The sequence below is a fragment of the Falco cherrug genome, chromosome 4 (genome assembly GCF_023634085.1).
Source record: "Falco cherrug isolate bFalChe1 chromosome 4, bFalChe1.pri, whole genome shotgun sequence".
In the NCBI taxonomy this organism is placed as follows: Eukaryota; Metazoa; Chordata; class Aves; order Falconiformes; family Falconidae; genus Falco; species Falco cherrug.
In genome coordinates, this window is record NC_073700.1 from 6711411 (window position 1) to 6736763 (window position 25353).

The window sequence follows — 25353 nt, forward strand, 5'->3', positions numbered from 1 at the left end:
TCCTCATGACCTCAGTTTCACTGCATACAGACACAATAAAATACATAAAAATATGTTTCTGTTACATATTATGTTACACACATTTGTAAATAAATGCAAACAATATAAATAGACTAAACAGAAAATAAACTGTGTACATACTTGCTAGGTTCTAGAAATGTTTTCTTGTGATCATGTGAAGGGGTTGTTTGGGGTTTTTTAACACTTCAGAAAAGAAAATTACACTTTTAATGTAAAGCCTGTCTGAAGCCTAAAGAATCAGTAGAACTAAAAGCCTAATTTTAGTCCATGGCAATGCTGAAGTGCTTTGTTAGTTAGTATTTCAGTAAAATAGTCAGTAGCTAGGCAGCAGTAAGCAATACATAATTTCTGTTGCTTGTGACCTGTTTATGGTTTATAACTGGTTTATTGTCAAAATGCTTAAGAATATTTCTGTCCGACGTGCTGAGTAAAAATGGCTTATATTGTTGTGTATAGTCATAAAAGAAATAAATTAATTTATTCAATTAAATTAATCTAAAATTGAGCCATAAACAAATAAACTTAAGTCATAAAATAAATCCACTTTATATCTATTTTTCAAACAGAACCTCAGAACAGAATACCCAGCACACTCATTGTCAGCTTTAACCAGACGCTTAGTATATATTATTGTATTTAGTCACATCATGGCAAAAGAAGGAATTCTTTCTACCAAGAGAATGAAAAGTTGTAGGGTCTTTTCCTTCCACACCATGGGGAAATAGCCTGTGTTCTCACTGGCTTTCTGAAATCCTAGGCTAAAAGGCTAAATTGAGGCACAATGTGACTTTTGACTAAAAAGTAAGAAATTAAGTGGGGCTAATGGTATGATTTTGCAAGCAATACATGGAGCATTCATATTATTGTATATGAGAGTTAAGTCATTATAGTTCCATATATGTTAACTTGGCCATATACTCAATTCTTGTCTCTTAAGCATGTTATGGTGCTTTAAAACAAACCATCAAAATAAGCTGACAAGGTTTGGCATGGCCAGTTAACTTCGAAGCAGCAGAACAAAGGACCTGTAAATTACTGTTCTGGCAAAATTGCAGCTTTATGAAATAGGAATGCTTGTGACATACAAGGAAGGTATCTTTGGGTTTGCTATTTCATCTTTAAATTTCAAGGCTTCTCACTTTTGCACGTACAGAACTGTCTAGTGTTTACCTATTACTGGTAATGTGAAGATAGAGCAAAGGTTTTTTTTTTACTTGCACCTGGCATCTTTTTATTTGTGTGTTTGATTTTCCTTCTTCCACAAGTTTCTAAATGCATATTCTTCTGCAGGACAAAGAAGATGTTCCAGTAGAAATGTCCAATGGAGAACCTGGTTGCCATTACTTTGAACAGCTCTGCTACAATGATATGTGGCTTAAGGTTGGGGACTGTGTCTTCATAAAATCACATGGGTTAGTGCGACCTCGAGTAGGACGGTAGGTGCAACTTCTTTATTTGCAGTTTGTGTCTATAAAAAGAAATTGGACAAAAGATGGGTTTGTTGCAAAAAGTATAAAAGAGGATGGGAAAAAAATACCTTCTGAATGAAGTTAAACGTTACAAATCTTAACAGATTGAGGTCGAAGTTTAGCCACTAATAAAAAGGTGATACAGTGGTACAATTGGAATAGGCTGTTCTTTGTACTCATTTTGTGCTGACAGTCTTCCTGAACAACCTAGTGTGTTCAGCTGTCTGATTGCGAGGGATGGCCTTTCATTTATGTCAGTCGTTTGGTTTTCTTTCCAGAATTGAAAAGATGTGGGTGCGAGATGGAGCTGCGTATTTCTTTGGTCCAATCTTTATACATCCTGAAGAAACTGAACATGAACCAACTAAAATGTTCTACAAGAAGGAAGTATTTTTGAGTAACTTGGAGGAGACCTGTCCGATGACTTGCATTTTGGGTAGTTATTAACAACTTTAAATCCAATGGACACTCTTTTCCTACACATTCTGAAGTGATTTATAGCTATGTGTAGGCTTGATTCCAAGTTTTTTTTTTTTTCATATTGAGTGGGGGAGGAGAGGTTAATCAGTCCATTTCTAATATGCATTCCTGTCTTTGGGACCTGTAGTGAGAATTTTCACTGTAAGAAAGCTTTCTTATAGTAAGAGGATTACATGTGTGATATCAAAGTGAACGTTGTCTACAGCCAGAGAACAGAAAACTCTGTTGTTCTCAGTTATTAATGTAATTATTCCAGTATGTGTTACCTGGAAGTTATTCCAGAAGGAGGTTGAAATTTGGTTTGTTGCTTAAGATGATGACTATGTACTTAATTTTGTAGTTATGGTACTGTACGGAATATAGCTGACTAGTGATCACGGGGTTTTGTTATCTTGCAGGTTTTCGTGTTCTTTACAAAAATCCAAAAGCTACGTTAAGTTTGTGTAGGTTTCTCCTGAGTGATGTTATTGAATAGGGATATTGATTGCTGTATTTTCCATAGTTGCACCAAATACTGGGAAACTTCTGACTTACGTGAGGCAAAAACTTGAGTTTCCACACTTTTTGTGAAATGTCTGGAAGCGTGGCTGCCTTCTTACCCAGCTCTTTCATTTCTGCAGGAAAGTGTGTAGTTCTGTCGTTCAAAGACTTCCTCTCCTGCAGACCAACAGAAATCTCTGAAAACGATGTTTTTCTTTGTGAGAGCCGCTACAATGAAAGCGACAAACAAATGAAGAAATTTAAAGGGCTGAAGAGGTTTTCACTCTCTGCAAAAGTTGTAGATGACGAAATATACTATTTTAGGTAAAAATGTCACGGGAATGAGGGTGTCACCTGAGCACACTGTCTGTATTGTGGTGGACTGACCGACTGGCTGCTGAGCCCCCACCCAGCCATTTGCTTACTCCCCTCAGTGGGATGGGGGAGAGAAGGGCAAAAGGAGGAGAAAATCCTGGGTCAAGAGAAAGATGTTTTAATAAGTGAAGCAAAGCTGCACATGCAAAAAAAGCAACATAAGGAATTAGTTCACCACTTTCCATCAGCAGGCAGATGTTTAGCCGTTTCCGGGGAAGCAGGACCTTGACATGTGGAATGCTTACTTGGAAAGACAAACACCGTAACCCTGAATGTCCCCCCCTTCCTCCTCCTTTCCCCCAGCTTTTATTGCTGAGCATGACGTCATACGGTATGGAATATCCCTGGTCAGTTTGGCTGAACTGTCCTGGTTGTCTCCTCTCCCAGTTTATTGCCCATGCCCAGCCTGCTTGCTGCGGGGGCAGAGTGGCAAAAAGAAAAGGCCCTGACAATGTGCTAACACAGTTCAACATTGATGTGTTACTAACACTGTTGTGGTCACAGATCCAAAACACAGCACCGTACGGGCTGCTGTGCAGAAAATTAACTCCATCCCAGCCAGACCCTGTGCATATATAAAAGTCATAGTTGTAGGAGAAGATCAATTTTGACTAATCACACTTCTGGGAAGGAGACCAGGTAACATCAGTCTTTTCATGGTCTTAATACCAGTGGATATTTTCGTTTTCTTCTGACTTTAGGAAAAGTTGTTATGTTATCAGACTGGTAAATTCTCTTGGATATCATTAAAATAACTTAAGTCCCCATTATGGGTTACAAATAGCTTTCCAGTTGTTGAACACTGATATTAATAAAAGAACTAAGTTCTAACTTAATAAAATCTAGGGAAGATGTGGTGTTAACTACCTTCTGTTGCAGAAATGAAAGTATTCGTTGCATTGAAATCCCCTTCTAACTGATGAAAAATACGAATTTTTTTAAAAAATTCCTTCTAGCAAGTGACTGAAATGAAATACTGGCCATAGACACTGAGTGATTTCTGCTCCTTGTTCTGGAAGGAAGCACAGGCACATCCTGAGTCACCATTGTTTCCATATTGATCAATAATAAAGGAAAAAACCTGGGTTTATCTTCAAAAACCTATGCTGTCTCCTGTAAAGTGTGAGTGTATTCTCATCTGCTTTTTGTCTTCCTCCACCTTTCAGAAAACCCATAGTTCCTCAGAAGGAGCCATCTCCACTACTGGAAAAGAAAATTCAGCAGCTAGAAGCAAAATTTGCTGAGTTGGAAGGAGGAGATGAGGACATGGAAGAGATGGGAGAAGAGGAAGGTGATATGACGGAAACACCTTCTATGCCTCAGCTTCAGACTCCGTTAGCTAGTGAATTGGATATAATGCCTTATACTCCACCACAGGTAAGGACCTTCCTTGAGAAACCTTTAAACCTTTATATTCCGCATTCTTTCCCCAACCCAAATAAACAAACAGTAACATTTTATCATATACACAGAATAGATTTATACTTCAGTTTGAGTTCATGGAATTACACAGAGCAGTTTTGGCATATCCAATATGATATCAAGGTGATAATATTAAAGTTCATTAAAATATTTTTAAAACAAATCATTCAGTTGAGGAAAATCTAGGGTACGTTTTTGTGTCGTATGTTAGTGTTATTTCAGATTAGTAGGTTTTCTATGACACTTGTTCAGAAATACCAGTTCTGTACGTTAAATATAATGTTGGAATGTAAGGGTTTAGTTGTAATTTTCAATTTAACTAATGCCCATTTGTAAGATCTTCCTTAAATTTTGAAAAAAATCTAGCATTTGGGGGTTACAGGTTTGCTACATTTTTAGAAAATGCTGTGCATCATCCTCAAAGGAGAAAAAAATACCACTTTTTTAGTATTGAGTTACCATTCTTACTTGGAAATAAGAACTTGTTAAAAAAGAACTGGATGTCCTAGAAGCTTTAGTATTAATTTTCTGATAAATAAATATGAAGTGAAAGAAGAATTGTGTGGTTATATGCTGCTTCAATGCAGCATGAATTATTGCTGCTGTTCAAATGGGGGGACTTTAGATCCCCTTCCCTCTCATGCTGTGTTACTTACACAAGCTCTGGTATTTATGTAACTGAGTATTGAAGCAGGGTGAGGAACTGCTTCATCTGGAAATTGACCAAATAAAAAAAGTTTGTTTGCCACTAATTTTTGAACCCTTTATCAGTCTATCTCATTACCACATCCAAGGTAATGCCGGCATTAAAGAGGCAGTGGGAATGACCTGCTGGGACCAGGAGGGAGTTTCAGACACTTTTGTAACCAGCTGTATGGATTTCTGCTGCATTACATTCAACCTCATTGGTAGTTGGAAGAAAGAATGTGACCCCTGGATAGAAATAACTGTCTTTGGATGTCACGAAAGAGAGATGAAATTGAAAGCTTGGTTTGATTCCGACTTTTTGTCATGTGGGCAGACCATGAAATGCATTTTCCTGTGCAAGGTTGCATTGCTGCTCTCGTTTTAACATGCTGAATTTTTGTAAGTATTGTGAAAACTCTTGCAGAGTATTACAAATAGAAAGCATGTTACATGTATTAGCCAACTAATATAACCATTTAGGAAGGGGAGGGTAACTTTTTATAAATCAAAAGATCATCATTGTTAAGCATGGCAGCTGCTGAAAGCAGTTTAAATAGGGATTATTAGATGTTAAAGATGTTCACAAACTGCCTGCTGCAGCATTCACTGTCTTTTGATCTCCTTTGCTTTCCGCCTTTCTACATAGCTGTGTTTTGCTCAGGTTCCCTTAAGAAGTTTTATTTAAATACTGATATATAATATCTCTTTGAAGCCAGGTTGATAGCTGCCCTGGCAGATTCCTCACACAGGTGATTTGGAAAGAAGAGGCAAATTGTGTCTGAGAGCTGGCATTCAGAGCACAATTTAACTCTAGTGGAGAGATAACATACAGCACAGACATAAATATTCGTCTTCGGATAATCTGTTCTATTTATATCCCAAGTGAAAAGTGTCTTTTTAAACAGAGCTCCTAGATAAAAGGCATGTGTTTGCTTCATCTTCTCTTAAACGTATAGAATTTTATTTAAGAACTGTTAAACCCCAGAACTTTTAAACTTTTTTTTTCTCCTGATAAAGAAACTCTTACTACATCTAAGGATAAAAGGACTCAAGACAAATTAATATGTGATATTGTGGGGCCTGACAAATACATGGATGATGCTCTCCTGCTGCACTTTGCTGTGAATTGAGTCGAACCTACAAAAGAAAAAGATGTGCAACTTCCTTTTTTTGATTAAGCAATATGGCTGAGAAAAGGCATAAAGGGGGGTCCTGGTTTATTTCTTCTCTAAACACATCTAAAACGGAATATGCAGTATCTAACTCAAATGGAAAAGATTCTGTTCATTTAGAAGTGGTTATATATATAAAAGACCAGAGAATACAAGAACGGAATTCAGAATTCTTACAGTTTCTCAAAGTCCTATTTGCCCTTCCAAACTGATGGGTAGGCTTTTACATTAGATTACTGTTACTGAAAATGTTGCAAGCACTATAAAGGCAAAACCAGCTGATAAACTTGTAGCTAAGTGCAGATGTGTAAGAGGCCGAATACATAATTACTTTTCCTGTTTCTGACTTGAGAAATCTCCATCTGCCAATGTGGGCTTGCCTGAGAAGCCAGGATGAGTTGTACGTGCCCTGTGTGTCATCCCAGAACCTGCATGGAGTTCTCTTCACTTCCTCCATCTTAGAGACAAACCTAGAAGACTTTCTCCCCAAAAGACAAGTATTGTCTTTGGGTTCATATTGAAAACATTAAGGGTGGGTTGCCATTTGGAAATTAATCCAGTGAAGTTTGGAGTAACATACAAGTATACCTCAGTTTATCCAGTGCCTGGCTTAAATTGACGAGAAAGATATATTATTTTTTTTTGTAAGCATCTTACTACCACTGGAGCTTTGTTTTTAGCTGAGAGAAGAGCGCTGAACTTCAGGGTCAAAGTGATAATTAGAAGAAGTTAGTAACGTGACCAGAATGTCAAGATAGCAAGAAAACAGTTGCATGTATTTTTCTTTCCTTTTTTTCCTCAACAGGTATTTGGAATCAATTACAGTTTTCAAGATGTTATAAATTTGTGTTTGGCATATGAGAAGGGCGTTTTGAGGGTTTTGGTATATAGGTGGAAGGTGCCTTCAAATACAGGTGGAAGGAGCCTTCAAAAAGGGAGTTCCAGCTGTAGGATCTAAGTGATTGTAATTGTGGTATCTAATAGGTTAGATAAATAAATAAATAAAAAGACAAATGCAGTGGTATCTAATAGGTTGAAGTTTTTGATGACTTAAGACATCAAGGAGCTCTCAACAGGAGCGTCCACAGTGGGAAAAGCAAAGGAACAGAATTTTTGTTACCTATCAACGTAAGAATTGTGATGTGAACCCGCTCTGTAGGTAAATGGTGATTAGCAAAACAGAGCTTTGGGTTTTTCATGGAGAAATGGCAGCTTGTGTAATCAAGGTGAACACTAGAGAGAAGGGAAGGTCTGGCAGGCAAAACCGAGAGTGTTTAGGGATGTGAAGAGGAAGATGGAGCCAGGGAGGGTGGGGGTTGCAAAGGCCGAGGAGGAAATAGGGAAGCGTTTCCCTGAAATGTGCAATAGTGAAAAAAATGTTTTACTCAACTTGTGTTGACAATATTTCTGAATAGCACAATGGATGAAATCTGTAACATAACACAATTATTTTTTTTCTGTTTTGGCCTTCCAAGTAGTCACTTATTTGCTACTCAGCCTTTCTTAATCCTCTTGTTCCGCTTGGAATGGTTTTAGTTGATAGTGGGCATTCTATGTTGTCTTACTGAGAATTTTTTGAAGCCTCAGTTATAAAGGTGGCATTACATGTGGGTGGGTTGAAAAGCATCAAAACACTGTGATTTTCCCCCTGCCCCGTGTACTTCTCATAAGTGTTTGCGTGTGCTCTTGTCATGCATCAGTAGATGCAGTCTGCCTTTAGGAGCTGTAAGGTTGGATGGTCCTTGTGGGACTAGGTTCAAGAAAAATACAGGAATGTTGTAAAATACTGTTTCTTACAGCTTTGAATTTTGTATGTCAAGAAGCTTCTCTTTTGTACACTTGTGGTCATAACTGCTTTTTCTCACAGTCCACTCCCAAGTCTGTTAAGGGCAGCACCAAGAAGGAGGGATCAAAAAGGAAGATCAACATGAGTGGGTACATCTTATTTAGCAGCGAGATGAGAGCTGTGATTAAAGCTCAGCACCCAGACTACTCCTTTGGAGAGCTCAGCAGGCTTGTAGGAACTGAATGGAGAAACTTGGAAGCAACAAAGAAAGCAGAATATGAAGGTAAATAAAAACTAAGATGCTAAACTTTTTTGCTTTTTTTTCTTTCTCAACACATTCATTACTGTTACTCAGATGACAGGTTTAATAAAAGAAGATATTTATGTTTGTATTCTGGACGTACCTTAAAGAGAAGTTCATATTGAGAGATGACTGAAGAGGAGCAAAGAGCATGTTTAAGTTATGTAGTACACAACTGATAATTTAAATGTCTTTGCCGCGAATAACCAAATTAACAAAGATCAAGAAAAATGGGGACAAATTAGAAGTAAAGGGCCATGAAGCCCCTGGGCTGGAAGTCAGTTGGAAAAATTGGTTTATGAAAGTTTCCTTAAACGAGGACTGGGGGGAATTTTGGACAAGAAGCTCTTCAGAGCTGTAGCAGCAGGTAAGAAGGCTTACAGCGCAGCGGGAAAAAGTTCTTTTGATTAGCAGTACATAGAGTCCTAAAAAGCTTTGATAGAATGAAATCAAGGATACAGAATCTGTTACGATACTGTAAATATGACCTGTTCTTCAGTGTCAATATTAATTAGCTGTTGTAACTGATTTTGTTGAGACATTTCATATCCTGAAGTAAGCCTAGGAATATTTCACAGTCATGAGACCCCCTTCCCCCTTCCCCCTTCCCCCTTCCCCCTTCCCCCTTCCCCCTTCCCCCTTCCCCCTTCCCCCTTCCCCCTTCCCCCTTCCCCCTTCCCCCTTCCCCCTTCCCCCTTCCCCCTTCCCCCTTCCCCCTTCCCCCTTCCCCCTTCCCCCTTCCCCCTTCCCCCTTCCCCCCTGATGTTGGTCATTGTGTTTCAACTTGATTTGATTAAATTAAAACACAATTGATCCTTAACAGCAGGCGCTTACCCAACCCAAATACACTGGCTTAACATCCATAGTTAGTAGTAGTTAATAATGTATCAATGCTTCCCATATTAAACCCATTTTTTTTAAGCAATTGTTGCAATTTTATTGGAAGACAGTGCTACTTTGGATAGGAGAATTTCAACACCCTGGAAAGTTATTGCCCAATTAAGTTATACCTTTGCTTTTTCTAAAAATGAGATTCGATAGGTTTTCTGCATACTCATAACTTAAAGGCTGCTTTGATCTTCAAACTAGAGAATTGCATGCTGTCACTTTCCACTCTCAGCCGCCTCAATCCTTTCTGAATTTGCAGTAGTACCTCTTTGCAGTTCTGGAGGGTAATATAGCACCACTTGGCTATGTGCAAGTTTCCTTTGCAAGTGCTGTGAAGAGGAATGGTAATGTTCTTTCTTTGTGAAATTACTATGGCCTTACTTTTTTCCTGTTGTAGTTCCCTTTAACACCCTTCTAGGTGAACATGGTATCTTTTTATTGACAGACCCCTCCTTACAGCCTAGTTCTTAAGCAGTAGGATGGCTAGCATGTCAACGCTTCCTAGCTTAGAGCAGCTTGATGTCTTGCACTTCTGCAGGAAGACACAGCTGTAATGTAGCGGTAGCGACAGTGTCTGTCCGCTGTGTTAATGATTGCCTCTGCACTTCCATTTTAATCCTGTTTCTCAAATTTTCCAAAGCTTTTGCGTTTTGGGTTGCAGTTTCTTTGGCTTGGTGTCTGCCCAGAACTAGACTTACTTTTATTTGATTTTGAGGGATTGGGATGGGGTTACAAAGCGTCCAAACTGTGTTTGCTTAGCATGTGTGAAAGGAAAGAAGCTCCTGTCCTTCCACTGTGGCAAGTCAGAATTCATGTGCTCTCTAGTGTGGACGTGCAGCAGGAAGCAGGGAACAGGCACGGTTTGACACCCCAGTGAAAAAGTGCCTTCCCACATTCTTGTGAAAACGAGTTTGCATTTTAGATCCGTTTTGACCCACTGAAAATTTCATTTGGTGTATGTGCAGGATAATAGTTGTTTCTTCAGCAATAGCTGGGCAAAGAACAGGCTGCGTTGTGCGTGGCTAACTGCACTGTGAAAACTCCTCAAAATAAAATAAAAATAATGCATGGGATTGGAGTAAAGGCCTGTTTTAAGGAAAAGCTCTGTTCCAAGCAGAATGTCTCTTTTGTCTCTCTTGAGATGTATTGGAAATGTTGTTTGAATGATCTCAAGTCTTGGCCTAAACGATTTGGGTTTAGTATTGAGTATTATGTGAATGCTCAAGGCTTAACTTTTAGATACCTGCTACAGTTCCCTTTGGCAGTGGTGTTTCATCTGTTAGTTCCGTGGCAGTTCACGGCATGGGCAGAGGCTAGGTAAAACTCAAGTGCTGTCCTACATCAGGTCCTTCTTCAAAGCTCAGCACTCTGAAGTCTGATAAAGCTGGATGCTGAACAGTAATTTCTCATTCATCAGAGTGTCTCCAGAACTTTTGCTTTTGTCTGACGATTTTTTTATAGCTGGCCGGAAGCAGGTGAGAGTCAGAACAGCTGCTTCATCTTGTCCCCAGATGCTTGCTCTGCTCTTAAAGAGGAAAATTATCATTTTTCTACTTCAGGATCTACCTTTAAGTGTCTTGTGTATTTTGTGCTCGATCACATGTAAGTTACCTGTAGTACATTTAGGAGTTTCTGTGCGTCGTCATCTCTTTCCAAAATGACAGAAGTGAAAAGAAGGAAGGAAACGCCTTTAGAAATGAAACTGGTCTTTCAGTGTATGGAAGTAGTGCTAGAAGCTGCACAAACAGGTTCTACAGGTGACAAATGTGTGATAGACATTTGAAGTCATACACTAGAGAAAACGAGTAACATTGGCAGGATGCATAACTTAATCTCCTTGATGAACTTCTTCTTAGCCTTTGTTTGACAGAGGACCTTGATTGCTGTTTTGGTGGCAGTTTTCATCTTTCACCAACTGCAAGAGAACTTCTAGCCCTGCATTCACTGTTATTAAAATTGCTGGAGATGTATGCTGCATTCATTTATTCTTTGTCGTTCCTCATTGCGTCAGTCAGATACAATGTTCAGAGTAAACAAATCAGCAACTTGCATGCCCCCACACACCTTGAGTAGGCATTCAGTATATCTCCTTGTTTTGTTTGCTTGGGTTTTGGTTTGTTTTTTTTCTTCTTCCCATGACCCTTTGCCCTTCCCTTAATATAAAATTGTCCTCTGGTCAGATTCCCCTGCAGTAGATCTTTTGTTCTTGCAGTCACAGTGAGAAACTTGATTGAGATAATGACCAGATTCATCGTACAAAGGACACACATGACCTCCAGTGAGCAGCACAATGTGAGTTAGACATCTTCAGAAAAAAAAAAAAAAAAAGAAAAGAAAAAAGAAAAAAAATAACTCAAAGGGGGCCAAATGGGGAAAATGACAGAAAGAGGCAGAGAAAAATCTTTTTGGTTCATCAAACTGCTGCTTGTTATGTTCCAAACACTAAGGACCTCTCTACACTAGGGAAACTTTGCAAATGCTTCCCAACTTTGCCACCACTTTTCAGCTGCATCAGTAGTAAAAATACCCGAGGAGCCCAAGAAGGAACGGGCCACCGGCTGGCACTGCTATCTGCTATTTGCGTCTTACTTTAGGGCACGCCTGGTAGACATGGTGCTTAGAATTCCCGCAGCAGCTGGTAGCGGATCTGCGTGATTGCTGCCGGCCTTGGCTGCAACTGGTTTAGCTGAGCCAGTGGTGTCAACAGAGGGAACGTTTTGCCATGTTTTCCTAGTGCGGACTGAGCCTAATGCTGGACTGCTGCTTCATGTTGGTAACACTGGTGTTATTATCAAATTTGTTCTTTGACTTTTAAAATTTTTATTTTATTATTTATTTTTATTTTTATTTTTATTTTTATTTTTTTTTAGAAAGAGATAAAACTTTGTGGAATATTTTTCATGAAAGGTTCTCTAAAAGTCTTAGCTGCAGCCACATGAAATCAAATCATATACTGTATAAAAAGATTCATCTGTTCTACTTTATATTTGACTAAACTATGCCAGTGTTTGACTAGTCCTTTTTAATGAACAGATAATATTTTGAAATTCTGGGTTACAAAACAGAACTGAAAATCTAAAATACTTTTACAGAGCGGGCAGCTAAAGTTGCTGAGCAGCAGGAGAGAGAGCGAGCAGCACAGCAGCAGAATTCCTCCCCCCGGGCAGGCACTCCTGTCGGGGCTCTTATGGGGGTGGTGCCGCCACCAACACCAATGGGAATGCTCAATCAGCAGTTGACACCCGTTGCAGGTAAAACGTAGGAGCTATGACCATTTTTTCCTCATCCACTATATCAACCCCCTTCATAACTCTGAACACTCTCTTGGGTCACTTTGTTCTTACGGAAGAAAAAGCTCAGCCTCTTCAGTCTTTCTTCATTATATACATAACGCCAGCGGTAGCCTGGTAGTCCCATGTTACTTGCTCCAGTAGTGAGTAGCCTGTTGAAAATGCAGGGAAGAAGGGTCCTCCTTGTGCGGTAGTCCTGTTCTGTGTGTGCAGTCGTGTTTATTCATTCTGCTTTGCAGAGTTCATATTTAGCCCTGCTGTGGCAGGAGAAAAGCGAGCTAAATACTCTTCTAGTGCATGCAACATCAGTGGAAGTGTAAAGTAGGAGCCGATTTTTATTATTATTTTTTATTTATTTATTGTCAGGAAGGTAAGAGGCAAACAGAATCCAAACTAGATTTTAAATCCAAGCAAAAGCTTTACAGAATTGCCAATTAGACACCGGTAAGCAGAGCAGGCTAGGATCTAGAGCCGTTGCAGAAACAAATAGGAGATGCCAACATTGCCAGTTTTATGAGGTGATTTTTCAGAATAGAGCTGAGCTCAGAGGACTCTTCCACGAGGTTCCTGTTGTTTGGTGTGTGGTTATTACCAGTTGTAATCTGTCTTGAGTTCATAGAGGGTATGCTCGGAGTAAGTATTTTTCAGGATCAGATCTGAAGACGATGTAGATTCCACTGGAGATTCTTGTATGGGAATCAGCCATACATCGGTGAGAAAATGAATTAGCTATGACCTGATAGGTTGTTTTCCTTCCCCCTTTTCTAATTAAAAAAATTAGATTACTTCAGTCAAGGTCAAAATAGTGCTGAGTAGGTAAAAATAAGTATTTGGAGGGCTTTTGTTTTGAGTTTTGGGGTTTTTTTACCTTAAGGCATTCCAATTATTCCATTTATTCTTTTGTCATTTTTCTTTTTCTTTTCCGTCTCACAGGCTGTGGCCATATTTAAAGCTGAAGCCTGAGGCATTTTTCATCATGGTCTCTAAATCCCTTTTCAGTAAATAGGCTGCATGGATGTTTAAACCGAAGGCACATTCCTTACTTGGTTCATGGTCTTCAGATTACAAAGCATTTGTTTACACTGAGTTGTGTTTTTCTTTTGTTTTTTTCACTTTGTTCTGGATAATTTTCCTCTGAACTGTTTGCAGTTGGTATGTGTCTGTGTGTTGTGTACACATCTGTGCATATATTAAGAAAAAGGGATATAAAAAAGTCTCCAATGCTGTTCTCTTTAGTGAGTAATCTACTTCAATCTAGAGTGTGTAGAAATGTCATCCTCTTGTGGTTGTGTTTTCTTGGTTTGGTTCTTGGTTTTTTGGCATTGAGTCAGTTTTCTAATTTTTTGGAGGTAGGTGTTGATGGGCAGTAATACTTACTATTAACACTTCCTTAAAACTTTCCAAAAATGTGCATTCTGCAAACTACACGTGCTCACTTCCTGTGGCAGCCTCCTCAAAAGCCAAGCTGTATTTAAGACCATCATCTTATTTGAGCAGTTAGACATTCAAGTCTCTTCACTTTGGCATTGTGAAGTACTTCCTTAAAGTAGATGATCGAGTGGATCTTTTTACGCTCTTTCTGTTTTTGTGGCCCATTTGAAAAACACAGTCTTTCATCTTTTGGTTTCCGCAAGTCTGACTTAGAGGTATCTTATTCTGTTGAGACCTCTTTTACATCCTCCTCCATCATTTCATTGCTCTTCTCTAGTTCAGAGAACTTCTCCATCACGGAAGTTCATGGAACTTCTTTATGGCCCATGGGTCCAAAAAGTCTGGATGCCTTCTGAGATGCATTTCTCTTAGCATGCAGCACTCTAGGTACTTGTAAATTTATGCATTAGGAAAGTTTATTTAGTCTTACATTGTTATAATAAAAAATGAGAAAACAAGTAATTTGACAGACTTCATAAATCACATCTGTGGGAGCTGGAGATAGTTTGCCCATGTTTACTAGTTTAAAATCAAAGTGGTAACTCATATATGGGGTATGAAAGTGGCTGCTCTTATAACCTTGTGATGAGCTACAGGAACTGATTACTCATGGAGATTTGACAATAACTATTAATGCAGCCAGTTGTTGAATGAGTATTTTATTTGGAAATGTAGAAATGAGCTTTCATGATTGATAAATATGGGTTTGTTTCATTGGAGCTTTTTTTGTTTGTTTGTTTTAAAGCTTCAAAAGTGTATGTAAATACATTGAAGATGTGGTTACAGTTCGGGGTGCGCTGGAAGTACCGGGCGGTGGCTACAGTGAAAGCCCCTTATGCTAGGGATGCTTTCGTTATTTTTCTTCTTTTACTTTTTCCGTTAGAAATATGGATTTCACTCTGTTAATAAAGAGGTACAGATGAGCTTCCAGTATTTGCAATAGGTACCTAAGACCTATTTAGTAAGTGTCAATCTAGGTGTCCTGTGGAAACTGAAGTTTTGAGGGAGATCACTTCTTTGTTTTTCTCGTCGTTTCCTGCATATAAGGCTTTTGGAATTTCAGGTTTCTTACCTTTGTAACCCTTCCTGAGGAACTGACAAATTTAGCTTTTATTTTGGAGCTGGTTGATCTGTTTCGATCCTGAGCTTCTGACAGCTTTGTTTCCAGTCAGAACTGATATGAGTTTTAGGCCAATCTTATTCCAGAAATCCCTGTTCTCAGAGCTTGTTTTATGACTTACTGGGAGTGTGGCATAACTCAGTAGGTGGTTTCTTGGGACCTGCTATAGAAGCCCCAGCAATCTTGCATTTCTAGGCTTATCTCATCTCTCTAGACCTGCTTCTGTCCTCTGCCATCTTTCCGTTGTCTTTCCAGCCCCTTTCCTTGGTTACCTAACAACACATCCATTCAAATCAAAAAGCCTAGAAAACGGGTGAAGGACAAGCGTGTTACGTTTCAGGACCTGATAAACATAGCGCAGCTATATCCTGTAGTATCACCTCATGGGTAGCAGCAAACCTGAGCCAAAACCGGAATAAGCTCTAAATTGTCTTCCCTCACGTGCAGAAAACTAAATTTGTGAGCAGCACAATACCATCTTTGTCGTATCATTGATTTTCTTATAAAGACATCTCAAAGACACTGACAGTGAAAATCTGTGAGGGACTGCAGGTGCTCTTTGTAAGTCCTTTTACTTTGGTTTAGTGCCATGAGTGTCAGCTACTGCAGCCCAGCACATCCAGTGCTGTCGGGTTTAAAATTTGAATTACTTTCTTAGCTCACACTGGAGATAATTGAATAAAAATCACCCGTCACTGCTGTTAGTTTTAAGTATATGAATGCTGTAGGGCTTGTGCGTGTTAATTTTGCATATGCACTGCAGAACAATGTACAGGGTTTTGGTTTTGTTCCAGTTGGCTTTGCTCTCTGAGCTAGCCCAAGTAGCAGGGCTGTACGTGAAGCTTGTGTAGTTAGTGTTGTGTTTGTAATCTGTATGCAGATGGCAGAGCTTTAAGCTGTATTAAAATTGCTTGTGTTAGTAACATTTAATTGTGGCTGAATTTATTCCTTGTGTTAACATATCTGAATATTCAGCATTTATTGCCCCATGAGAAACATATAAATACACTAAATACTAATTCATCAGAAGTATAGTGTTTCATATTTATAACTTTATTTTTAATTTTTGTTTATTTTGCAAGATACTAATTGTAGTATCGTCTTGCTGTACTAAAGGTGCTTTTTTTTTTTTGTGGATAGTGCATGTCTACATGATTGTGTAGATCATATTGCATGTTATTGATGCATGTTTGAAATTTGTTGTGTCCTTCAAGGCATGATAAGTGGCTATCCACCGGTGCTGCCACCTTTGCAGGGCCCAGTTGATGGCATTGTTAGCATGGGCAGCATGCAGCCACTTCACCCAGGGGTGCCCCCACCCCACCAACTTCCGCCAGGTATGCCAGGCATCCCAGGCATCCCACCACCCGGTAAGAATGTCATCCTCATTCGCTCTTATTTCATTTTCATGTACTTGGCGTTTAACCAGTTGTTACAGAAATTATCTGCAGCTTGTTTTGGTCATAGCTTTTGTTTCTGAACATTGCAGGTTTGTGTAGCTGCAGCACACACGATGCACTGCTGAATGTATGAGGTATATGCAAGATGCTGACAGAACAGCATGTTCAGTAAACCAGCAAGGAACGGTTACTGGAGAAATGCAGTGCTGTTCCAGCAGTGGTTTTGCTCCAGCCAAAAAACATGACAATTGTGCTTGAGTTTCAGAGGTCTGAAAAGCTGAAATCAGCCTACTCGTATCCTTATGTCATTTGAACAGCATCCTTTCACTCTTCCTTTTCTTATTTAAAGTGGGCTTATAAATGAAATTTATTGCTCTCATTCCTTACCAAACACTTTTTTTCAATATGTTAATATTAATCAGTAGCCAGACTGAACTTAAATGAACCTGGTCATGTAAGACCCCTTGGCCATTGGGGCACTGATGTGTGTCATTATAAAATAACGTTCAGATTAAACCTTGTTGATACAACAGCAACTGGAAACGTGTGGGGGTAAGGTGAACTCAGTGTACTGTTGGCCAAATTTTGAATTGATTTTTGAGAGCATTATCTACTACATGTTTGCTATTTTTTTGCCATGCTTTCCATGAAAAGTGTGGCTGAATGAAACAAACATTTTTTCAGTGTTAATGCCATTAAGGTGCCCTCTTTATGGGGAAAAATTTTCATCTGCCTCTGACCCTGTTTTCTGCTGATCCTTTCAGTTTTTACCTCTGATAACTCCTATTTAAAAGATGTGCATCCCATATGTTCAGCAGTTAAACAAGCTGTGGACAGAAGTGGTCTCATTTGCCTCCCCCTACCCCACTTGCAACTGTGTTTATTGGAAACGCTATTAAGATTTTCATCTGTATGTAAATTGTTTTGGGTTGCGGTGGGTTTGTTTTTTTGTTTGCTTGTTGCATTTTTAAAGTCCAGCAGTATTAGGTGTGCAGCTTGCAGCTTCGCAGGTGTGTAAGATTTGTCATAATGTCACACAGAGCAAGTAGGAAAACAGCTGTGTGTCTGTGAGCCTGGCTCCGACTCACCAAGGCAGTGACATTCAGCACATACCAGCCAATACAAATGTTTGGGAGGTGAATCCAGGACAATGCATTTCTTTGAGGAGTTTTTCCCACTAGAGAAGTGGGCTGTTATGGATGGTGTTTAAAACTGCGAGGATGTGGATTAGGGGAAAAATAATGCCTGGGAATGCAGAACCACACGTGAAGTGGTGCTAAATTGAGCGGGGTGGGCTAGGGGCGAAGCCATGCTCTGATGCTGGACAGGTGAGGGTGCCCTCATCCAGACCTCCTCACTTGGTACCAAAACCAAAATCTGTGCCATATTCCACAACCTATAATCGTCAGTGTTTTTGCCAACTTCTGTCTTGCTGTTAGTACAGATGCATTTAAAATGGGGCTGTGATGAAATGGAAAATGCATTTGAAATATGCTTTAGTGTGCAAAATGCAGTAGCACGTCTTTTCATCACTGATACAGAAACCTGCATGCAAATTAAACCCTCAGGAAAAGCACAGTTAGTTTGCAGCTTTTCCAGTGAATGAATATGAGAAGTGGCATAAACAGAAAGAAAAGCAGCAGCTCACATAACTTTCATTTTTTCACACCAAAGCATCTGTATGTAAAATATCAGGAACTGCGTGACTCTCATTTAGATTTGTAACTTATTGTATATAACACTGACATGGGTGTTTTCTGCTGCACTCTGTACAATAGGGAAAAGTCTCAATATGTTTGAGAAAATCTAGCAGGTTTTATTTTTTTGAAATGTGTTTCAAATATTCATCAGTCTTTTGTATAAGACTATTTAAGCTTAACCTACAAATTGAGTTTTATATTAGTGAGATCTAACAGAACTTGTGCAATGGCTTTGATTTTCTCCAGATGTGAATGCATTTTATAAAACTGAACACAAGGAAATGTTAAATGTTGCTAAAGCAAATCAGCATTTCCTTTCTTAAAGGATTCCAGGAAGATCCTGTCAAGCTAAAGATGTGTGTTATAAATTAAAAGATTTAGTTAGGCAATTGCTAAGTAACGTGGAAAAAAAAACCCAACTGAAAACCAAAAATTATTCACTTTGCATTTCTTTAAATTAATTCAATAGGCCACTTATCAATGCTTGGTGGTTGTCATGTTGGGGGGTTTTGTTGGTTTCTTTTTTTTTTTTTTTTTTTTTTTCATTCAGAAATTTTTAAAGTGTTTTTTTTTATTGGGGGAGTGGGGGGTATTTGAATGTTGTACATCTGCTTAAAGTGAGCAATGATATCAAAGTATAACTTCTTACTGTAGAAGACCCAAGAGGTATTTGTCACTGCTCTGGAATAAGACTAATTATTTTATATTTTGGAATATAGGTGTTATAGGCCAAAATGTGTCCCCCATGGTAGGCACTCCAGCACCTGGAGCAAGTCCTTTTGGACAGCAGGTGAGTCATTTTTGCATTATTTATGAGGCTCTAAGGCTCTGAATTAGCATTTGAACAACATCTCAGTGAAAGCATGTCGGGATGGACATAGCCTTTCCCAGGCAGAACACAAACCATATGTACACCAATGTATTTAGAACCAGTTAATATCTTATGCTAAGAGTGTATGTCTGTATTTGTTGGTCAAATTGTTATTAGAGGAATTAATGAGGTTCTGTCCAGTGGGATAACCTGTGCAGTATAAGCAAGACAGTGTTTTGTTTCCTTTTCCTTCTACTAAACTGAGTCATTTCAACACAGTGTTAAACTGCTGATAATTTAGGTTTTGCATGCTTTGGTGATGCAGAGAGGATGCTGTTTGCTTTCTCAGCTGTTGATGGGTGGGTAAAAACTCCCTTGTTGTTTACTCCCGTATTTCACAAACTGATGAAGCAAATGTTTATTGGCAGTTCATAATTTGTGAGTTTGGATAACAATGATGATCAGATGTTCCTTCTCAGTGATAGATGCAGAAGAAGTGTTCAGTACATTTCCAATTGTGTTGACTAAATTTTTGCATCATAAAGAGAAATGTGATTTTTGACTAGAGGGCGTAAAGAAAACCAGAAGTTGAGTGAGAAAGTAGTAAAGTGTATATGTCATGGCATCAAGTTATTCCAGACCACAGGATATCTGTGCTAAGAGTTCTCAGTACTGCTACTTAATCACAGTGATGGGAATTCTTCTGTGTGACTGTGATTTTTATGGGGTTTTGTGGCCTGCCTGCAATTTTTGCCTGACAGTAATTAACATTTATTCTGTGCAAGTATCCCAGACAGCCAAGGATCAGGGTCAATTTGGATTAGAAGTTTTAGAGATAAACCCTGCACTTTACAGACCACACAGTTTCTGATCAAATTAGAGAAAGCATGAAAGAAAAAGGAGGCAAAAGGAGTAATTTAGGTTAAGAGGAGAGAGGAAAAATGGTGGGTAATTAGAGTATCTTTACATAGATTATGAACAGTGTTGTCTGCTAGATACGAGTGGTTTGTTTGCACTTTCTCTGTGCATCTCGGTGACCCCAATGGATAGCCCTGGCTGAAGTGAGTGTTTTGCAGGGATATTTCATAATGCCTTTGCTCATAAACCTCTTTTGAAGCTCCGTTGTGCAAGGGTGACCTGATGCACAGATGCAAAGCAGCTACCCTGCAGTTCCCCCAGCTGTGACCTGTCCGTTGCTTTGTCATTGCAGATGGGAATCCTTGGCCCGCCGGGACAGCAGGCACCCCCTCCGTATCCCGGCCAGAGCCCAGCAAGTCAGCCGGTTATGCAGCAGCCCACAACTCCCATGTTCGTCTCCCCTCCACCAAAGACACAGAGGCTTCTTCATTCTGAAGCCTATCTGAAATATATTGAGGGGCTTAGTGCTGAATCAAATAGTATTAGCAAGTGGGACCAGACACTTGCAGGTAAGGCTTTTGATACAGTGGGATTTTTCCAGACAGAACACGCTTCTTTGTAACCATTAATATTTTTTGCTTTTATAGAAAATGCTGAATAAGTCTGCTTACTTAATAAAATGTAATTGTTAAAAACAGACTAGGAGTATATATGTTATCAGCAGGCTAATTCCATCGATGGGTAAATCTAAGAATCGTATGTGCTAAATTACTAGGGTAAAAGTTGTACTGTAGAATTATATTTGCCTTTTTCTAGAGAAATTGTGGTGAATATCAAAGCCAGTAGATAACAAGACCATTTCTTGACCTTCTAGCACGAAGACGAGATGTCCACTTATCAAAAGAACAAGAGAGCCGACTCCCTTCACACTGGTTGAAAAGTAAAGGGGCTCATAGCACAATGGCCGATGCATTATGGCGTCTGCGAGACTTGATGCTACGAGACACCCTTAACATCCGTCAGGCGTACAACATAGAAAATGTTTAGTCGCATAATTGCTTCTTTCTTTGATACCGGCATATAAGGAGTTTTGTGGAACAATAGCTGTTTTAGTTACTGGGTGGGAAGAGATAATCAACAATAATTTGTATTGCATTTTACTGTACATTGCAAGACCATTTTTATATAAGGACACTTTTAATAAGCATATTTCACTTTTTGTTATATTAAGTTGACTTTATCAAATACACGGATTTTTGCATATGTTTCCTTTGTTTGAAAGGCAATTTCATAATTGGTTAAGTGTAGTCAAGGATTCATCTTTCTTATACTTTGTTGCTGAGAATCTGATGCCATTGTTTTTATATAAAAGAAGAAAAAAAGAAAAAGTACAGATTGATACAGTGGAATATGAAATTAGTCGTAGTTTACATCTTAGAAGGATGTGTGTACATGTGCTTGTGTGTGCTAGCCACTTCTGGCAGAAATCTCTCTTGGATGTGAACAGGGAGGATCTCTTAAAAGAAGCTGAAGGTAAGCTGTGATTGACACTAGGGAAAATGACATTTCAAGTCAATACCAAGGCAGCTGAGTGGGCCACAGCAATTGTGGAAGTACTAGTGTGGATGGGACGAGGGTGTCTTGACTGCTGATGTTGTCCAGTCCTGTCCAGTAATTTAATTGTGTAGCCAAGGCCATTGTGATCCTAAATCAGTAACAGAATACATGTGCTGGCATGCCCTTAGAAGGTGAAATGTTTCATGTACCATGGCCTGCTTTGGGGGTTCTGCGATGTCCCCAACACCGAGCAGTGGGAGGGGGAAGTTTCCTCCCTAAGCAATTCTGTCTGCATGTGGAAGAGGCATGCAGAACTTCAAACCAGTTCAGGTCTTGGAAGGTAAGTTAGAGGAGAAGGGAGTTGGTGTAGTTTTCTTAGTGAAGTAACATGATGTTTTTAAATTCACACATATTCTGTTAATGATTGGGTATCGTAAGACATGCTTTCTTTAAGTGTATTGATTCACCTTAAAGTTTTGCAATGCAAAATTTGAGAAAAATTTTGACATTTAAATGTATGGTATGTATGAGTTCAGCATACCAAGTACATTGGAGAAATAGAATTTCTGCATTGCAGTCTTCAGAGGGTTTGGGGGTTTTCTTTTTCTTTTTTTTTCCTTTTTTGGTTTTTTGTTTGTTTGATTGTTTGTGGGGGTTTTTTTGCTATGTAAGGTAGGTATAGACTCTTGCCAAATTTCAGGGTTGTGGCTGCATTCTGCTAAAGACTTGCCTGTCCTCCTAACTAACCAACCTTTTGGACTGCAGAGTTGTTTCTTTAAAGGTAAATCCTTTCATGTATTTAATTTTAGAAAAAGAATTAATACTTTTAGATTGCATCAAGTAACTGAGAAAGCTATGTTAAGTTGAAAAAATTGTTGGCAGGAGTGTGGTCGTTGCAATTCAGTCCAAAAGAACTGATTTACTGGTACACATCATCTTACTGTTAGAAATGTTCATCATGTGGGGATGGTTTTTAAAGTCTTAATAGTACAGAACCTTTTCATTTCAGTGTATTTGGCAGAGGGTTAAATATTTTCCTTCAAATACTGGATACGTTGGATTTTGTTTTGCTGATGTAATTAATACTGATGAGGGAAGTGACATGTGCAAGTATAAACTGTTGTTTAATTTTACTGGCTAATTCCTCTCCCTCTCCTATTGCAATCCTCCAGTCATTGCACAGAAACCCATGTAATTACAAGTAGGCACTTAAGGACAGTTTAAGTCAAATGTGCAATGGATATGAAGCAAATGGAGCTAAGCAACATATAGGGAAATTACGATTTTGGACTGTACAAGTAGCACACCTGCGGTACAGAAATTCCTTACTGGCCTTTGTAAATGATCAGTTTTATTTGACGAAGTAGAAACTGAATAGTCTTAAACTACCCCCATATATACAGTGTCATCTTAAAATGTGTTCAAATTGCCAGAGGCTTTGCAATTTTTAGCCACAAAGATGGGACGCTGAAGTGAATCAGGCAGCAAACCCTAGTTTTTGAGTATTTGGAACTATCATGGATTGTACTAATACACCACCAGATTCTCCTACTTCTCAGCATGAACAAAAATTACACCAAAGAACCTGGGATGGACTTTAGTTAAGTTATTGTTTTATTTATTTTCTTTTGAGGACTGGATGGGACTCCCTTTGGAGCCTGTATAACTCAGATGTTTAATTTATCTGAAGGTCAGTGATGAGCAGACTTGCAGCACTGGCTCTCTCCTGCCCGAGCAGCTGAAGCCCTACTTACACTGCTCTTCTCGGCCCAGGAGCAAGAGATTGGAAGTGCAAACAAAACCTGGGTCCTCCCGCAAGGCAGTGCAGAGCACTACCACTAAGCCACTGGGCTGGCCCTAATCAATTATTGTAAGCTTTGTTTATTTATTTCAAAATCATGTCTCTATATTGGAGGCATTTCAGTCAATTGCAGTGAAATTTAGGATATAATGGCTACAGTCTAGAATTCAAAACCAGCAAAAGAAACTGTTTTCTGACTCTGGTTAAAAAAAAAAAAAAAAAGAAAAAAAAAGAAAAAAAGAAGACGTATCTGTCTGTCTCTCTTTGTGGGTGTCTGAACCCCTCATTTGTTTTCCACTGCCGTTCATTGTACTGGCGTAAAGAAAACTTTCATATTAAACTAAAAAGTATGTATGGGAGATGGTTGGCTTCTGTGAGAGTGGAAAATAGTTTAATCTAGGACCGGTATTTTCATAAACCAGTTGGAGATGACTAATAATTATTTGTTTTCTTCTTCAGTCCTTCCCTTCCATGAGAAAATTTACTGTTTGTGTAAAAAATCAAAACGTTGATGTTGGTGACTTTTTTTTCAGTGTATGTTTTCGGACCTGGTTAATCCATGCTTGGCTTTTCATTAGCTCTTGTACTCCTGAAGGTTAAGCTGCTAACCAGGTTTATAACATGTATGTACCATCACTTTGTTTACCTGAGTCTTTTTAATTTGAATAAAAATAGTTTGCAAAGTGTTTTGGATTAACCAGGTTTGAGTGTCCCATCAAGACTCTTGTTAGGATTTTATTTCAAGTAATTCTGGCTGTTGCTGATCCAAGTTTTCTCGAGTCCATGGTACGTGCATGCTTGTGTGTGAGTAAAGAATTCTTTTTATATTGTCCTGTGTATTGCAAGTTGTGCCTGGAAGGTGATAAGAACAGTGTTGCTGAAAAATATGGTTGCAAATTGAGCCATAAGGAGTATGAACAGTAAACCTTGAAAAACATGTGACGCATTGGGAACAAGCTGAGTGGATATGATAAGACTGAGCCAGTCCCAGGTGCCCGCACATAAATTGCTTTGAAAATAAATAGCAAGCCTTTATTTAATACTGGAAGCTAACCTGGTTCAGGACTCTCTTTTATGTAGCTGTGTAATAAAGGAAATTAGACCAGTAATACGGAAAAAGCATCTTTTATACAATAAAATTAGAAACCAGGATAGAAATTTTAATACCACAGTCTGCACGAAAAATTAAGTTATAGCAACCTCTCAAGGGGCCTCTGACATAAAATTTACAAAGAGCTATTTAAACAACCAGAACAGATAGCATTATATTTAATTAACACGCATTCATGTCTTTGACCTGGGGGATAAATGCTGCCTCTCACGCAGGCTGCCAGCTTTACAGACCTTCCACCTTTCTAAAATTTGATGGTGCAGTTGCACAGAGGAGACTTAATTCTAATCCTCCTCCACATCTTGTTGGCTCAGTCTGAGGTACTGAGGATCATCCACAGAAGTTTGAAGCCCCCCTCTTGGCTGCAAATGCACTAAATAGGAGTGGTGTTTCAAAAAGGCTGGGTACTGAACGTCATGTAACAAATGGGATCTGATTAATTGATAACGTGACGTTTTCTGATTAATAAACTAAACCTCATATTCCTTTTGCTTACTGCATTTTCCAGCAAGTCTAATTCGACTGTCATACAAAGAAATAAAACGACAGCTGCTGCAATGCATTAGGATCTGGTGATCCTGGGTAGATTCCCAGTATCTGTCAGGCCTTGGAGACGTGGTGGTCTCCCACGGTCGGTCTTCCCTGTGCCAAGAGGGATCAGAAATCCAGTGCAGAAGTCTGGCTGTGCAGATTATCATCTGTTAAAGGAGGCAGCGTAGGAGAGACAGGAAAAGAAACAGAGGAGAATGTGCTGAATTATCCAGCAGCATGAATAACCGGTGTGGCTGAGCTCAGGTTAAGGTAAGTGCGATAAAAGCCTTGGACAAAAATGGTGAGGGAGGGTGAGCCCTTCGGGAAGTCTGCGCAGCTCTCAACCGGGAGGGTTCAAATTCAGTTTCCATGGGGTGATTTTGGGGAGGACTGTGATTTAATCCTCATTCTTGGTGCAAAGCACCAACACCCAGTAAGGGATGAGGGAGTTCCTCTGGACCAGTCATCCTGCCAGTGCCTGTTGCATGCAGATTTTTGTGCCTTTCTGGGAAGAAGCTGGGGTGGGTCATAACCAGAGCACAGGTACGGTTTTGTAGCTGTGTATGAAGTCTGAAGTGGGAGCTCATCTCCACTGACTACGATAAAAGTTTTGCTCTAGGGAAGAATTCACCAGCACATAACAGATGACTGGCCTTTTTCTA

The 25353-nt window shown here is 39.2% G+C and overlaps 1 protein-coding gene across 8 annotated transcripts in view; it reads left to right on the top strand.

The window, feature by feature from the left end:
• The window catches only part of PBRM1 (polybromo 1), a 68951-nt gene extending 45072 nt beyond the window's left edge, over positions 1–23879 (top strand). For 6 of the 8 annotated variants that reach the window (XM_055708591.1, XM_055708589.1, XM_055708594.1 and 3 more), the window contains 10 exons: positions 1312–1457; positions 1769–1926; positions 2591–2774; positions 3992–4202; positions 7974–8175; positions 12174–12332; positions 16137–16292; positions 18742–18812; positions 20044–20260; positions 20566–23879. In XM_055708591.1, the coding sequence (XP_055564566.1) occupies positions 1312–1457; positions 1769–1926; positions 2591–2774; positions 3992–4202; positions 7974–8175; positions 12174–12332; positions 16137–16292; positions 18742–18812; positions 20044–20260; positions 20566–20738 (1677 nt within the window). In that variant the 3' untranslated portion in view covers positions 20739–23879. The remainder of the gene's footprint in view (positions 1–1311; positions 1458–1768; positions 1927–2590; positions 2775–3991; positions 4203–7973; positions 8176–12173; positions 12333–16136; positions 16293–18741; positions 18813–20043; positions 20261–20565) is intronic. The other 2 variants (XM_055708595.1, XM_055708596.1) reach the window with 1 other exon arrangement.
• The last annotated feature ends 1474 nt before the right edge of the window (positions 23880–25353 follow it).